This window comes from Asterias amurensis, chromosome 14 (assembly GCF_032118995.1).
Source record: "Asterias amurensis chromosome 14, ASM3211899v1".
Classification (NCBI taxonomy): domain Eukaryota; kingdom Metazoa; phylum Echinodermata; class Asteroidea; order Forcipulatida; family Asteriidae; genus Asterias; species Asterias amurensis.
Genome location: NC_092661.1, coordinates 7,027,343 through 7,045,121, shown reverse-complemented (window position 1 = coordinate 7,045,121; position 17,779 = coordinate 7,027,343). Strand labels below are relative to the sequence as shown.

Here is a 17,779-nt window from a genome sequence, read left to right as displayed (position 1 = left end):
ACTGTGTCAGGGGCTACTGTGTCAGGAGCTACTGTGTTTGGGGCTACTCTGTCAGTGACTACTGTGTCAGGGGCTACTGTGTCAGGGGCTACTTTGTCAGGGCTACCGTGTCAGGGGCTACTGTGTCAGGGGCTACTGTGTCAGGCGCTTCTGTGTCAGGGGCTACTATCAGGAGCCACTGTGTTTAGGGCTACTGTGTCAGGGGCTACTCTGTTGGGGGCTACTTTGTAAGGGGCCACTGTTTCAGGGGCTACGGTATTTGGGGCGTCAGGAGCTACTATGTTTGGAGCTACTTTGTCAAGGGCTACTTTGTCAGGGGCTACTTTGTCATGGGCTACTGTGTCAGGGGATACTGTGTCGGGGGCTAATGTGTCATTAGGTGCTACTGTGTCATCAGGGGCCACTGTGTTTGGGAGACTGTGTCAGGGGCCACTGTGTTTGGGAGACTTTTGGGAGCTACTGTTTTTGTCTCTTTTTATCATTTATGAGTGGAAGCGAGGTATTAGTTGGAAAAGTAAGTCAGCTGCAATCCTGTACCTTGTTGTTCTTTTCTCCATGTCATTTCCCAAAGCACTTCTCTTCTTCATTGTATCTGCAGCATGCTTCAAGTAACGGCAGAATGGTTCAAGTTGTCTTATTGTCTGATCACCTTGCAATTCCTTAAACCATTGTGGTGGAAATTTAGCAGCAATCTAAAACACACAAAACATAAGAATATAAGAATCAGGGGTGGATTTCACAAAGGTAGTCCTAGGGGTGGATTTCACAAAGGTAGTCCTAACTTAGGACTAGTCCTAGGCAATGCCAAGAGATAGCACTGGTCCTAAGTTAGGACCAGTTACTCATCCTAACTTAGGACTGGTCCTATCTCTTAGCATTGCCAAGGACTAGTCCTAAGTTAGGACTACCTTTGTGAAATCCACCCCAGTACTCACAGATATAGTGCCACGGGTTTGTGCATGTAGCAATCTAAACTACAACAAAGCTTTTCAGCTGCCGTGTTTACTCTCACAAATAGTTTATTTAATACAAAATTTAACACTCAAAATGTGGTTGTTGCAAACAAACACAGGGGTTTCAGGCATAACAAAATAAATCGTTGAAAAATGTATGTTATGGTGATGTAATGTAGTTTGTTGACCAAAGTTGTCGATAGTCCTAATAAGGTGAATAAATTGTTCCCAAGTGTCAAAATTAGAATATAATTTCATGGGTACTATTTTTTTTTAAAGTTCTTCATCTTAAATATCTTAAGATTAATATTCATGTTGGTTTTTACCCATATACACCGAAGTGTGTTAGCACTGTATACTCGGTACTTAACTGAGTTCTATGAAAAACAAAATCCCAGGCATATTAGTCAGGTGAGATTCAAACCCCATGGCCTTTGCAATTCTAGAGCAGTGTCATACCAACTAGACCACCAAGATTGCTAGGGGCAGGTCGAATCAGTTTAACATCTATTGTACCATGGAGGAAGGAAGAGAAGGAGCTCGAACGACCCGCAAAACCGCAGAGTAACAAAAGAATACCCTGACAATGCCCCTGTCTGACCAGTGAATAAAGATAGGAGACCTCCTGCTGGACGGCCGATTAGTGAGCGCGATTAGATCTCTTTGTATTAATATGTGGTACCGCCACTCTGCACTGTTGCCTTCGTGTAAAGTTGAATCATTGGAGACAAGAATTGTGAATACACATGCTTTCATTTACCGTTTGTGGTGTTTACATGGAAATATCATAGCATATTTCTACATTTTTTGCAACTTTCCTGTCACTAGTGGTGGTTCAAAATTTGGGTATTAGCACACGAGGGTGGTTGGTATTCAATTGTGCTTTGCGATTTGGTGGGCGAAAGTGTACACAAATTTTATCAGGTCTCAAAAAAGTTGTTTTTTCTGTATTATATCCATACGACATACGACACCATAGTTGAGTGAAGAACCAAGTGCGCACGCGCAAACTCAAATACGCCAGGCAACCCATTGTCTGTATAAGGTATGTGGGTGATTACAAGGTGTCGCTAAACAACCGCGGTACCACGGGTTCGGCTTTTGAAGTCCCTTCGTTCGAGCTCCTTCTCTTCCTTCCTCCATGATTATACTAAGATTCATCAAAGATGAGTTGGTAGTATCACCATAGTTATTTGTATTGTGACATCACACTTTGCTAGCAATAAAAATTAATACACAGCTAAAGATGAATTTAAACTCTTTGTGAAACTGGCCCTAAGCTCTGTAGCTCTTTCATGATGTCACATGGTTACATAACAGTTATTGTAAAAGTTTAGTAACTCAAACCAATATTTTATAGTAAATAAATACCATAATACTAACCTGTGAACATTTCATTTCAAAAGATGATAGCGTTTTAGAAAAATCTGGAGCAGTTTGGTCACGCAAGAAGAATATTCTGCTGTTGCAATACACTACCTGAGAAGCATTACGGTGGTAATATTCCTCAGATTCAATTATCGCTGGATAAAAAGTAATAGCCCTTTCCATTACCGCAACACTGCAAAGTGTAAAGTTTCTCCAAAAAGCATTATACTTTCCATAGCTGCAAATCTTACCAAGTAATTGTTTTTAATGCAATTAGTTTTCATAGCTATTACCAAACATATACATATAGACCCATTAAAGTACATTACAAATGAAACATCTTACTCTTTGACATTTAAAGATGCTTTCATCATTGACATCAGAGTTCTGTAGTGACAGCAACATGTACCTGTTTAACAGGCCATCAATAGCCAGCTCTAGAAGATGCACCTCCGATATCAAGCCATGCCATAGCAACAGGTTACCTAGCAACTGCATTATCAAAAACAAATCATACAATACAAAGTTCACTAAAAGTGCCATAAACTCTTTTAAATATCTTTTAATTCTTGTAAGTGAAGTTCTTTACGAAGTGCCTGTATGTCTGTTTGAAGATAATGTTATGAGCATGGTCCTCTGCTCTTAAATGGATCACTGATGCAGAAATAGTTTCTTTGATTCTTTTTCAAGTGTTTGTCATTGTCTCACATAACACTATCTGTAATGTCATGTAACATCGTAACAGGTTACGTAACATTATCTCACATAACAGTGTCACAGGTTACCTAACATTATTTTGAGTATCAGGGATGTAATTTTTTTCAAGGTATGGTCTACAATTATTTCAGAGGACGCTGCTACCTACTACTAGGGCTGAAACAGGTTACCCCCTTTACAGTCCATATGGATGTATAGGCTTGGGTATCATCAATCAGAAGCCTGGCCGGTAGAGCAGAAAGCACTATACCTCCCCAATTTTACGTAGCAAGTATCATGACCAGGATTCAAACCCACACTCTGCTGATCAAACACCAGAGCTTGAATCCGGTGCTCTTAACCGCTCGGCCACGACACGCCATGTTTTATGCTGCAAACCCATTGACCATTGTAACATTGTCTCAGGTTATGTAACATGGCTGAATCTTTCAGGCAAATCTTGAGAGTCAAATTGGTTTGAGATTCTCGTGCAACGTTTTAAAATTGTTTTCAGCAGACCAGGGAAGTAAAAAACTTACCTTGGCACTAGACCAGAACTGTCTTTGCATGAAATTACTGGCAGCAACTGACTTATCAAGCATACTAGAGATCCAAAAGATACCAAGGAAATATTAACAATCAAACCAAGTAGTTATCAACATAAAACTGGATAAATCTGTGCTAAATCACTGCCCCTTGGGACAATCTATAGAGCTGACCAACTGTCCACAGAGGATAAGCCTTAAATGATCACTATTTCATGTCAGTTTTAAGGTTGTTTTCCTGTCTGTTCTAGGTTGACCACTTGTAAAAGTATGACAATTGGTGTGGTCATGTTATTTAACAGCGCTTTCTAGTGACAAGGTTAAAATTATATAATTTGTCAAACCATAAGATAACAGTGCCAAAGTTTAGCAATATAAAAAATATGGAATTCGGTAACCTAAAGTAGGAGTTATGGTCAAAAAGAGCGTGCAGTTTTCAAGTGCTACAGTGGCCCTAAGGGGTACTGCTACCAGTCAAATTTGAACTGTTAACTATTTTATCATTAACTAAAGTTAATACATCTCTCAGTGTCTCCATGTACTTAGTATAACTTTCACTGCAAATGAACTCACTCTTTGGGAAATAACGGCATATAAACATCTTCGTCAAGTGTTCTGCGCATCCTGTCAACCAAGGCTTTCAATAAATCCTGTCATGAAAAATAAACAACCAACAGTAATCGGTGATCAAGGCAAGTATTATTTGTTTTCCAACACAAATAAAAATAAGAGGAGGAAAAAGGGGGAAAGCCAGCATAAAAACAAAACAAACGTATGTTATTTACTTCTGTGAAAAACTACAGGATTGTATTGATGACCTCATATTCTAAGTCAAGTTCAGATAATATAAAAGCTAGTCTTTATTTTTGATCATGTGTTTGTCAACTGTTTGTAACTTGATACAACTTAGGTGTAACTTGTGAATGCAAATTAGAATGTACATGTAGGTATACACATATTGCTTAAAGAGAGGTTCTAGCATGCTCTAAAATGTTTAGCTTCTACATTATAGCTGTAGTCCTGAAACTCATCGTCGGTTGCTCACATTAAAACCATAAATAGCACTGTTGTCGCTGGTCCACACACCTATGGTCTGCAGAGCATAGTTCCTTGGAGATGTTACAAGTAGCTTGTTAAGGGACAATAAAAACCTAACATCTAAGCATCATTTTACAACAATGACAAAATCTAGCATTCCCTGGATAGACATAAAGATTATTTTACTGTATAATTTAATGTAATGTTTGTTTCTTCTGGATTTTCTTTCTCCCCAAAAGAGACATGTACATGTATGTAGATGTGTATGTGTGTTAATGCTGACCACGTGTTTCTACATGTAGGTCACTGAAGACACCAAGGCAACAATAGTCCTTTTCGCTACCCGTTGGGCAAGCGCTTACTGTTGAACGAGGTGCAGGCTGGTCTTGCTAGGGATCAAATTTGATAGTTAGACCAGAATGCACCTAATTCCAAGCCTAACACACATGCCCGAGTATTTGCAATTTATAAAGTCTATGCATATCATAAGCAGTTTTTAACTCTTGGCTGAAAAAGCCGCCTGGAAAAGTGCATTTTTTATTTGAATTCTTTATGACTTAATGTTACCTTCAAATGTAAAATGGTTATTAACCAGTATCTATGATGTCTATTCGGCCATAAAAAGGTAACAATTGAAATATTTAGATAGTCCTTGAACTGCTCTTTAATAAAGTGACTTGTATGTTGTTGAACCTTTGTGTGCACATCATTGTTTGTTTATTAAACAACACTTATGTGAAAGCTTGACCTTTTTGACAGCTGTTGTTTACACTGAAAAATTAGTTGATGTGCGTTCTGGGACAGATGTTTGAAAAAAGTACACGATAGTGCAGTATGACAGCCTTGAGAATTGGTGTTTCTTCAGTTTTTGGTGTTAATTGTCTGCAACCCATTATTCTCGGTTCCTCTTTTTGGCAAATACCATGACACAAGTGAATGCGATGTTCTATCCAGGGTAGTAGGAGTTGGAAACTCAAATTTCTTGATCAGAGTTGTATGTGAGTTAATAATTGTGCATCACACAAGATAAAGAAAGTCCATGTACTACTGAACAGGACTACATAAGTTGGACTGTACCCTTGTGCTCTTGCTATCACCAGTGACTGTTGGGTAATCTTCAACCAGCTTGTGGATCAGACTAACTAAACGATTAGTCTGTATTGTAGACATTGGATCCCATACATCCTCTACCAAGGCTAAAACACAAACATAGTAAAAAACATATTCAAAGTCTCAAATTACAAGATTCAATCAAAGTTTTATGTATGAAATATATCAGAGAGTGGAAACAATGCAATAGCTTTAGTCCATCAGAATACCTACTAATGGAACAAGCATTCTCTCCAACTTTACAAAATAATACCCTGTTCACACATAGACGCCGCTTCTACTACAATGGAACAGTGGCCGAGATCGTGGGCCAATTATGGGAGGATCTCCATGGGGACGGTTTGGTCGGGGTGGGATCTCCAAGGTCAGGAAGCTGCATTCTCTCCCCATGCTTTCTCGAACATGTTCAAAATAAACGTAGACCGGTCGTAGCCAAATACAAGCGGGGCAAAAGCCTAGTGGAAACGCCATTATCGTACAAGCAGCGTGGTAGCAGCGTGGTAGCATCGTGGTGAGATCTCTATGGTCATATGTATTAAAAATGCAGCACCGTCAGCTGAAGTAGAACCAACCGCTTGGTCAGCATTACTGTAGATGTAAGCAGCAAGTCAGCAACATTTTTGGCGTAGAAGCAGTAAGTTGTGTGTAGTCTTTTATTTGCCAAATTGCTTGATTTTGATGGTGATTGTGTCCGGACTTGATATCTTTTTGAAATCGGGCTGATCGGCATGGTCTTTGTATGGTCGTAGAGCTGTGTGTACCAAGTTGTTGTGTTAATGCTCCTCAAAACATTATACAGTACATACGGTTCACTTAACCCAATAGCAACTGCACGTATTGTATACAATGGTCATTTACTCACTGAAGGAATCCTATATAATATACTTGGAAACCACTCTCAACAAACAACTCGGTATACTTATTTTTCTATGAACAATCTTGTATTGAAGTTTTATTTATTTGGTAGACCATAAGATACTTTTACTCACAGGTTTTTTTTCTTTTCAATTTGACCTCCAATAGTTGACCTTTGACCTTTTAAGTTTCAAACATCTAGAAATAACCATGGAGGCAGGAATAGAAGGAGCTCGAACGACCCGCAAAACCGCAGAGTAACAAAAGAATACCCTGACAATGCCCCCGTCTAACCAGTGGAAAAAGATAGGAGACCTCCAGCTGCACGGCCGATTAACGAGCAGGATTAGATTTCTTTGTACAGAACGTGCGGTACCGCCGCTCTGCACCGTTGCCTTCGTGTAAAGTTGAATCATTGGAGACAAGAATTGTGAATACACACGTTTTCATTTACCATTTTGTGGTGTTTCACTGAAACATCATGGCATATTTTTTTTGACTTTCCGGTCACTAGCGGTGGTTCAAAATTTGGGTATTAGCACACGAGGGTGGTTGGTATTCAACTGTGTTTTTCGATTTGGTGAGCACAAGTGTACACGATTTTTATCAGGTCTCAAAAAAATTGTTTTTCTGTATTATATCCATACGACATACGACACCATGGTTGAGTGAACAACCAAGTGCGCACGCGCAAACTCACATACTCCAGTTCGCCCATTGTCTATATAAGGTATGTCGGTAATTACGAGGTGTTGTTAAACGACCGCGGAACCGCAGGTTCGACTTTTGATGTACCTTCGTTCGAGCTCCTTCTATTCCTTCCTCCATGAAATAACAATATGATTTGCAACATTCCTGTCTGCTGGTGTTTACTTTGTTTCTTCATCAGCTTTTATGTATTTCATGAAGTGGTGGAATGAGTATAAAAAAAGGCAAAATTAGTGAGTAACCTTATGCCCAGGGTTGACCTTTGACCTTGAAATGTGTCAAGTAATACAAAAATCCAGTTTTACAATAAAAAAAACCTAGCTTGGCACTCTTGTTAGTCTCAGTGATTCACTTTATAGGTACAATGTATCAGCTAGTCTCACTTATGAACAAGTGAATATAACACACTGTAGATTTGGTTGGGTAAAGGTATGTTTTCTTAAAATTCACAAATGACCTTTGACCTTGAAAAGGCCAAAAATACTGAACACATTAAATTTTTATCTATACAAAGGCGCACTGACTTTGCTTGAATTTATGTTGCTCGAAAAGTTACCATGTGTCTCAGTGTCCCCCATGAAACAGTAAATACAACAATAAGTATATCCCTGGGTATTGTTGCATTTGATGTTGACCTTTGACCTAACATTCTAGTCTTTTTACACACTGTTACATTGGTCCAACATTACTAAACACTTTTTTTTTTACAAATACATGAACGCACTGACTATGGCTTGAATTTTGCTTGAAAAGTTTACTATGGGTCTTAGTGACCCCCAACAGTAAATACAACAATGAATTTTTCCTGGGTATTGTTGCATTTGATAAAATTGACATTTGACCTGATATTCTAGTCCTTTTACACACTGTTTACATTGGTCCAACATTACTAAACACTTTTTCATTACAAATACATGTAAACACTGACTATCACTATGGCTTGAATTTATCCGGCTTGAAAAGTTACCATAAAACATGCGTCTTAGTGTCCCCCATGAAAACAGTAAATAGAACTAATGAACATATCCTTGTGCAAAGTACATGTTGGTACAAAATATGGGATTCATTGTTCAGTATGCCATTCACCGAAACAATGGATTTTACACAAGTTCACTGAGCATGTGGAACATCCAAATGTTGTCTGGACTGCTAGATTGCCTTCCGTCATCCTGCCATTGTGCTTGCAGCATACGCGTACTCGCTTTCTATCTCCAAACTGAACAAGGGGGTGGCCAGGGTGTAGATCTTTTGTCAGGGTTCGAGATATAGGTAGCTTGACAAGACCCACTGATGTTCTCTTAGGCCTTCAGTGACCAGCTCCGCTTTTCTTTTTTATGCGGTCTTGACGACAACTCCGACAAGATGAAGGCATTCACAAGAGCCTGGTTGAACAATCCCCAAAACAAGTACTTCCATCAACGTCTCCCTGTTCGTCCAACGTTATAGTAGGAACAGTACTGGTCGCAGTGGTCAACTCCCCCCCCCCCCCTCCCCCCCCCATGTACTTGTTGTACATAGCGGTGACGGAAGGAACGGTAATCATCTCATCTTGTCGAAACCTTGTACAAGCCCTCTGAACATCACTGCCATCATTATTGGTTGCAATGGTGAACACATTTCTCTTATCTTTCCAGTTATTTACAGTTACTTGAGAATGATCTTTCTGCCATTTGACACTCTCATATCTTTGCAAACGCACATTCTGCAGCTGTCTGGGTATGCCTACCCTGTCCTTCCGCAATGTACCGCAGTAGTACGTATCAGCAGCAAACAGATCCTCCACAAGAGGTAAAGATGAGAAAAAGTTATCTGCAAACACATGGTGATGTCTTATCAGATTCTGTTCAGTTCTGTTCTTATCAGTTCTGCATAAGTTCCATCACGACGGTATACGCTAAACCCAAGTCTCATACCCGGTCTGTGCTGGCAGCACGTCCTGTATAGACACGAAATGTCAAGCAATAGCCAGTCGTTGAATCAAACAAAAACCACAATTTTATTCCCCATTTCGTTGTTTTTTTGGGCATGAACTGTTTCCATGAAAGTCTCCCATTGTACTTTATCATCGCTTCATCTACGGACAAGTTTTGTCTAGGAATCAACATATGTTGGAAGTTCTCATCAAGTGTTTCAACAAAGTTACGCACTTTGTTGATGCGGTCATTGTTATCGATGGGGTCAGCTGGATTGCTACAGTGAAAGAACTGTGACAATTTCTCATACCAGTTCTTAGACAAGCGTGAAGCTATGTAGCTGTTGTTCATCATGGGGTCATTGCTCCAGTAGTTGTTGTACTCTGGCATTTGTTTCAATCCCATGATGATATTTATACCAACAAAGGTCTTGATTTCATCAGCATCAGTTGGTTTCCAATACTTGGTATGATTGGGGGCCTTTTACAGACGGCATTCATATTCGTATTGTGGGCCAAAATATCAAAGAAGTCATTTTCAACAAAGCAGAGCAAAAACTCCAACTCTTATGCATCAAACAGAAGGTTGCACTGGGGCCCCGGGGTTTCGGTGTAGGGATGAATGATGGGCGCAGTCAGGGTATTGGACCATCCTGCTGGAGGGGCAGTGTCGCCATCGTTGTTTCTGGGCCCTCGTTCTCTTCCTCTTCCATTACATCCTCAGCGTCTACCACCTTGAGCACCGCAACCCCGACCTCTGCCACCCTGACCTCTGCCAACACGACCTCTACCATTCCCGCCTCTACGCCGACTTTGTCCAGGGACGTCTTCATCACTATCGGGAGAATCTTCAGGGTTTACAACAACATGTACCTCACTATCACTGTCTCCGTCACTACTCGAAACAATCTAGAAAAAATGAAAACAAAAAAAAGGTTTTTAGGGTTGTGGTTTATATTGATATACAAAAAAAAAGGTGTTTACAAAAGTTTCCATTTTGTCCATTTAGACTTGAATCTAAACTACTTAATTCAATTGTGTAATGTCAATTTCGAAGCAGTAGGCCTAGATGTTTATGGCTCACGGCGGGATTTTTATCACCTTGCAGTGAACTTGAGCCGATTTCTAATTTTAAAAATAATCTTGGGTTCAATCCATGTCCAAAACTAATGATTTCATGTTAATTTTTGAAATTACTAACACCCGTTTCAATGATAAAAGTATGTTGGTATAGTTTAGGAAATAAAAGCGTGTTTTGTGGACGATAAAACTAGTATAGTCCGCATGTTTTCTATAAATAGGCCAATAAGAAAAATGAAAAGAGGTGAAATCCAGGATGTTGTTTTGTAAACGTAGGCCTTCAACAAAATACACGTCTACCGACTATACTGACTGATTTTCAATTCTGTGAAGGGCGGAACAAATGTGATCCGCTACGTGAAAATGAGTCAGATGTTGACAATTTCAAGAGTTGAATTGAATGCATTGCTGGAAAGAACACACCAGCAGCAGTAATTTGGTATATGTCTAAAATTTGCGGTGTGTCACGTTGCTGAGTTACTCCCGTTTGAAATTAGCCAATACATCATTTTTTCTAAAAAACGAATTACAAGTAAAGTGATGTTTTAAACTAGCATTTCGCGCGAAAGGATACAAATTAGACATAAGCATGATCACAAAATTGTTGTATTCATAGCTTTATAGCCTAAAGGTAAGTGTTCTCAAGGTTAACCATGCAAATAAAGATCTTAAAAAGTGAAAAAAAAAAATAATGTTTTTTTTTTTTTCCCCACATTAAACTGTCCATAACTTAATAATGCATTGGGCGACATCTGACTCATTTTCATGTAGCGGGTCACAAATTTGCTTTTATCTTTCAAAAAAGAAAGCTTTGAAAGTCACCATAGAAAGTCGACGATGGCAAACCTGTGAAACTTCAATGTCACTAGCATCCATCCGAAGATCCAAATTGTCGTCATCGTCATCAGAATCCTGCACCACAAAACGCATAGCATCGTCCAACGTAAGTCGGGAAGGGCCGGGCCATGTTTACCAATATTTGAACAGCGCCGCGGAGCCGTAAACTCGACTGAAGGTGATCTGGATCGGAATGTTTCGATACTTGACCTTTGAATGATGATAACGTAAATGTTTTCAATGATTGAATGAATACAGTAAATGAGAAAAATTAAAAATAAATGTTTGTTTTTCATGGCTGTTTTTCATGTATGTGAAGAAAGAAAAAAATCTCAAAACCCCTCAACTAATGTACATTCTTCAAAATTGCACTAAACCACTATTCATAAAATATAATTTTTATCATTTATTGTGTTTACTAATAAAAAATACTGGGCCTAGTGATTTTTGAAATTCAAGAATTACTAAAGCTAAACATCCATTTCAATGATAAAAGTAATTTGGTATAATTTAGGGGGAAAAAACATGTTTCGTGGATGATAAAACTTGTATCTAGCACTTTTACTACATTCATAAGAACATGGAATCGTGAAATCCCAAACATTGCTTTGTAAACGTACGATCATGACAACAATAAGGAAAAAACGGCGACCGTAATTTTTTACTCAATGAAAGTCGAAGAAAGGAAAAAACATTGGCCTCTTTCAACATTCGAAGCTTTGAAGGATCCGCTTTGAATATCACAAAAAATAAAGTAAATGATGGCTAAATATTTACCTGTAACACTTCAATGCCACTTTCTCCAAACTCACCGTTGTCAGAACAACACACAAAGTTTATTGCAGCGTTAGTCGGGGTATGGGGGCGGACATGTTTCACCAATAATTTGAACAGCGCGCCGCGGTGCGGTAAACTCAACCACAATTTTTCAACAGTTGACCTTTGAACTAATCTTACATCATTTTTTTCAATGGGATCAGTATTTCTTTTTCATTGCATTGGATAGGGGAACAACCGCCTGTTCTATCAATGTATTACACATGAGGGCGCTATTTATCAAAGCGCTTGGTTAATGCACTGCAAACACGGACTGTTTCTCAGGCGGTTTCGGGCGTAACAATGACGATACGGCCTGGCGGTTTCAGGCGGAACAGGAACTAAAGGGTTAATGACATCACACAAGTGAAAACCAATACCTCATAAATAATTATCAATTCTGGTTACATGTGTGTTATTCCTTGCGGGTATTGTACAGTGGGCCTGTACAATACAAATGTAAAATCTCTGAAAGAATGAAGTCTTTGACATGAGAAAGAATACAACAAGAAAACAGCAGAAATATAAATGTACATGAAACTACATGTAAGCAACAATCATGTTCTAGAGCTCATTTTGTATTGTTATACATCGGTAACAAATTGTGATGTTAACTGGTGTACATCAACTTGATCGTTCCCACCGTTTGTTGATTTCCAGCACTTGGTACGAAACGGCCGCGGGTTCGATGGAACAGTGAAGAAAGGTTTCTTATTTGAACAACTGTTTAGCTGCTTATTAAACTATGCATATTCCGTCGTTATGTTTGAAGATGACAACATAACTTTGAGAAGAGGAACAATCATGTTACCAAGGTATAACAAAACAATTGTTGCACGCTGTGATTTGGCATGTTTGAGGACCATGTTTTTTTTTACACCATCGGGTGAAAATGGCACCCACGGCTTCACCTCGGATGCCATTTTCCCCCTCGGGTGTACAAAACGCCATGGACCCCCTCACAGCGTGCAACAATTGTATAATGCCAGGCCTAGAAATCCGACGCGAATCTGCGAATCGCATCTACTCAGATTCGCGCCCGGCGGGGACGCTGCGAATCTGAGTAGATTCGCGTGAAATTGCCAGCATTTAGAGGGGGAAAATCACTTTTTCAGCATTATATTTGGGTCAACATGAATATATTTGTACGTAGACCCACTATTTTTATTTTTTTAATTCCGATTATCCGACACTAAGTTAAGTTTTTTAAACCACTCACGTCGTTGTCGAGTCGAGTCATCGTCTGATCCTTATTCCTAAACGGCCGTCATCGTTCGTCACACACTGCGCACTCCCTGCTTGTAATACACGATGTAGTTTGGTTGAATTTAAGTCGTCGGTTAACACCGGCCAAGGACCGAAACAGTTGTTGGTTCCAGCCTCAAAAACGAACCCCAGTACATTTTGTGTCATCCTGTCTGCGAATTGGTTGATAGCGCAAAAGATCCTTATTTGGACCAATAGTCTCCTTGGATAGTAAGCTCACAGAATCAATCTGCTTTTATACACGTGGAAAAACACGATGCACAAACCACATGGTGCCGAGTATCCTACTACACACACACACACACGGTCGACCTAAGTCCATTCTAACCAACATTCTGCACGCTGTGATTGGCCGTTGACGGCAGTTGATAGTTCCATATTCAGGATCTTCTTGACTAGAATTCAATGCAGTACACGTTCACGAGCAGAGTAAAGAATTGCTGCACACTGTGCATTACGCCTGCAGATTGTGCACAATGCACAGCCTTTGAGAAATTCTAATAACAAGAACAACTTTTGCCGACAGAGGGCGCTGCGGGGCAAAGTTCATTGAATTATTTCTCAATGACCGATCGTTGATTCACAAAGATTTTGTTGCAAACGGAGTTCAAGACATGTTCATAACAACTGATCCTCAAACCACGAATTCATTAAAATGATTTTTAATGGGAAAACTGATAATTTAGGGCATGAATTAAAAGATAAAATCGTCAAAAAATGCAACTCTAAGGACTTCACTTAATACGTGAATTTGTTTGTTTGTTTGTTTTGTTTTTTTGTTTTTTTTTTACCTTTCAGAATTTGGTGTATTCAATACATGCGGGCTCCTGGTGGGCGATTGAAACAAAAAGTTAAGGGAAACCCTAGCCTTGCTCAAGGCAGTCGCATTATTCGCTCCGAAAAGACGCAGCTGTAAACCCACCCGCCGTATACCCTGTGCATGGTGTGTGCGATCACACCGAATGACCCACCCGTATACACACTGTCACATCGCACGAATACTGTTCACACAAGTCATCACACTCGTACACCACTAACCGCATGCGGAGGCCGTCAGGCCGACAGCCTTGTCGGATCTGTATCTTCCCGTTTTAATGTGTTGTATTGAAAAAATTCCAATAGTGGACGAAATTGGGGGGGCTCGAGGATATGCTAGTATGCAGCTCATGAATATGTATATCATTCGTCAGACCTATCAGACAACACAGGATGTGAGGCAAATGAATTATTCATTTTGACGTCCAATCACGCACTTCCCTTATCACGACCTTTGGACCCTATCATGCGTCCGTGGTGGTGGTGTGTGAGGTAAACATGTCTCGTCTTTCGCGGGCATTATGGTAATGAGCTGACCGTGGGAACTCTTCGCTTATTATAGTAATGAGGTCAGTGGCTTCAACACAGATCCTACAAGGCTGTCGGCCTGACGGCCTCCGCATGCGGATAGTGTACGGGGGCATCGTGTCGTGCGATGTTACGCACAGTGAATACGGGTGGGTTTTACGCACAGTGAATACGGGTGGGTTTTTATACAGCGGCGGTCTTTTTTCGGAGTGAATAATTCGACTGCCTTGAGCAAGGCTAGGGAAACCCCTGTTATGTCTTGTCATAATTGCTTTATTTCCAAAAAACTTCTCCCCAAAAATATGCGAGAATCCATTCCCCAAAATTTGGGAGAATCTTGGATTTTCGCGAAATTCTTCAGCGAGAAACCATTTTGATTCTCGCGGAGTCATGCGAACTTCTAGGCCTGAATGCACCATTAGACATCTCTGAACAAGGAACATGATAAGATAAACCCTTTGTACTTTGGGTAATTCAGGAACAAATGGCAGAGAACATACCATCCAATGGATTGATTTAGAATAGAAACCAGACATAATGAAAGCATTGCAGGCCTACACTAGGATTGGCATGACAGGTCTTTGTACATACCTGATAGTTTGGGTAACACTACCTTTTGAACCAAACTTGGAATAAGATTGATGTCAAGATCTTCCTTATCCAGACTTTGTGTTTGTTGGAATCCAAAGAACAGCATCGATTCATACCAAGGCATCTCTTCCAGGTTGTGACAGTCCGACTACATCAAATCAAACAAACAAACAAACAAACAAATATTTAAGTATTGTGATAATATAAGTTACTATAAATAATCACACCAGCGCAAGTGGGACACTTTCAAATAAGGCGCTTCTGCATCCTATATTCAGAGAGGCCAAATGATCTTTTTAACTTTTTCCTATAAGTGCAAGTTTTACACCATATTATTGGAACTTATAACTTAACCTAGTCTTTTGAACTAACTACATCATCATGATAACACCAGGTTTCAAATAAACATTGAAGCGAAGATTTCTACTTAAAATTCAATATCTCCTGAACCATGTGACGTAAATATATAATCTTTGCATAGTTTTGTCGACCATACCTAGTTGTTGTTTTTTTCGCACAAACATGATCCAATGTTTACGTTTCCTACCGGTCCAAACCTGAAATATTGTTTTGCAGCCAAAATGGTTTGAATTTCAATACAGATTCTATGTATGGAACCACAAATGAGGTGTACTCTTAATTACAATTTGATGAGGTCATACTAAGTGAAAGTGCCTTCAAGCTACTAAAGGCTATATTTTTTTATATTTACCATTGTTAATCACATTAGAATAAACCAACCTCATACTGTTGCGGTTGCTGATAACTCAACTAGGTCAACAAAACCTTCCAAAATCTGAAACTTCATGAAGGGAATTTAGGAGGGTTTGTTTATTTTAAAAAGTAAAAAACAATTTTTAACTAAGTGAATTTAACATAATCCCCTTTAAATAAATAATGGAGTTACATTTGCTTAACTGTTACCTTGACATGTGACTACTAATCATGGGATGTTGCATGTAGTATAACCAAGTCAGAGCTTTGTATTGAGAGAGTTCAGTCAGAAATTGCACGTGTGCACACAGGGTAACTTAATATGCTGCACATTGGGTTGTGCTATATTGTATACTTATTTGGAACAAAAGAAGTACCAGCAAACCCTCTCAATAGGACCCCAAACAATAAATGAAATACCTGCAGAGGGTTCCAGTCTAGCAATTGTAATCTGACTAGTGGTGCTAAGAGCTTGGGTAGACACAAGCTGATGTAGGCTTCTTCATAAGATTCCTGCTGCTGATGCTTCCATTTCTCAAAGTGACACAGTATGATAGAGATAGCACTAAAGTCTTCAATAACATCATCAAAGACCTTCTGAGATTCAGTCATGATCACATCTGGCAAAAAGTGAGGAAATGGAATAAACATTTTTTTTTGTATTAACATGCTTGTACACAATAAAGAAAGGAAACGCTAATATAAAAATGTGCCATTCAATAAGGGTGTCAGGCTACATCTTTGGGCAAAGGTTAGTTAGTAAAAGTGAGAAATACAGTGAGGGTTAGGTTGTAACAACCATCAATGTCAGTTTTTCTAATAACTAATACATGTATATCGGAAAATTCATATCGAGTATACTTGATATGTCAATTATTTCCAATGTGCAAGATGAAGCCCAAAAACAGTTATTAAAATATACCGAAGACCGAGAGTTTAGAAGGGTTGCATTACAGGTTTTCAGCTTGATCCTTCGCACTTATTGTTGGTCTAAACAATATCAAATTGCCCCAAACCCGCTCCGCTTGTTTTTTTGTTTTCAACGAAGACAATACAAAGTTACCTTTGCCGCTTCGGCTTGCATAAGCGAAGAGAATGCATCGGGCTCCCCTTATTTATGAGGCATGCTCAGGCTTCCAGTAGTATTCGTTGCCACTGTTGTGAATAGCTTGCATAATAGTTATGTAAAATTACATATTTTTGCTTAAGTTCGCAATGCTTCTATTTTTTAAATTCACAAAGATTTCGAATGAGAAATGTATTTTATTTTGGTCACTAAATACACTGCCTCGTCATCTAAGCCAGGTGTTACAATTTTGTACTCATCAGTGTGCGATGTAACGGTATCACAGCACGTGCGTTGCCTGTGTATGGGAAGGAGGTTGATCAACTCAGGTGGTCGGCTGTGGTAAAACGTTTCCGGATCGATTTTGATTATGTTCGTCAAATCATAAAAGGGCAAAATTGTACGTCTTTTCTTAAAGTATGTTTTAACAGTCATAAGGATTATAAATGATGTCAACCTATTGTAAAACTTAAAAACTTCAGCCGCAAGCGAGGAGGAATGTATAGGCCCACGTGCAACTCCACCATCGGAGTAAAAATAAATAGCGTTGTAACATCGAGCTGTAATCTTAATTACAGAGATGAGGTCAGTTACGTTCACACAGAGAGAACAAAATTGTCGCATAATTCTGTTTCTTACACATTAAAACCCTGAGATTTTCTGGATAATCTGACATCCTATTGCTGCTTTTGATATCATTTGGGAACATCAATGTTTTGGCACATAGACATTTTTCGATATCAAGACTTATGATATTTCGATATGATCGAAAAAGTGATGAGTGTTTGAGTATTTTTCGATATATCGACAGACATTATTAGGTAGTAGGGTCATTCCGTGTCAATTCAACACGCTTTTGGACCTGACCCTCACAGATTTA

General features: G+C 39.3%; 1 protein-coding gene and 1 pseudogene across 3 annotated transcripts in view; both read right to left on the bottom strand.

The window, feature by feature from the left end:
• LOC139947560 (PAX3- and PAX7-binding protein 1-like) overlaps positions 1 to 17,779 on the bottom strand; it is a 70,627-nt gene that overhangs the window by 5,887 nt on the left and 46,961 nt on the right. For all 3 annotated transcript variants that reach the window (XM_071945503.1, XM_071945501.1, XM_071945502.1), the window contains exons 10-16: positions 16,254 to 16,453; positions 15,120 to 15,267; positions 5,678 to 5,796; positions 4,136 to 4,212; positions 3,557 to 3,620; positions 2,667 to 2,813; positions 538 to 692 (exon numbers count right to left, since the gene is read on the bottom strand). In XM_071945503.1, coding sequence (XP_071801604.1) covers positions 538 to 692; positions 2,667 to 2,813; positions 3,557 to 3,620; positions 4,136 to 4,212; positions 5,678 to 5,796; positions 15,120 to 15,267; positions 16,254 to 16,453 — 910 coding nt within the window. The remainder of the gene's footprint in view (positions 1 to 537; positions 693 to 2,666; positions 2,814 to 3,556; positions 3,621 to 4,135; positions 4,213 to 5,677; positions 5,797 to 15,119; positions 15,268 to 16,253; positions 16,454 to 17,779) is intronic.
• On the bottom strand, positions 5,771 to 11,195 carry LOC139947301 (piggyBac transposable element-derived protein 4-like; annotated as a pseudogene).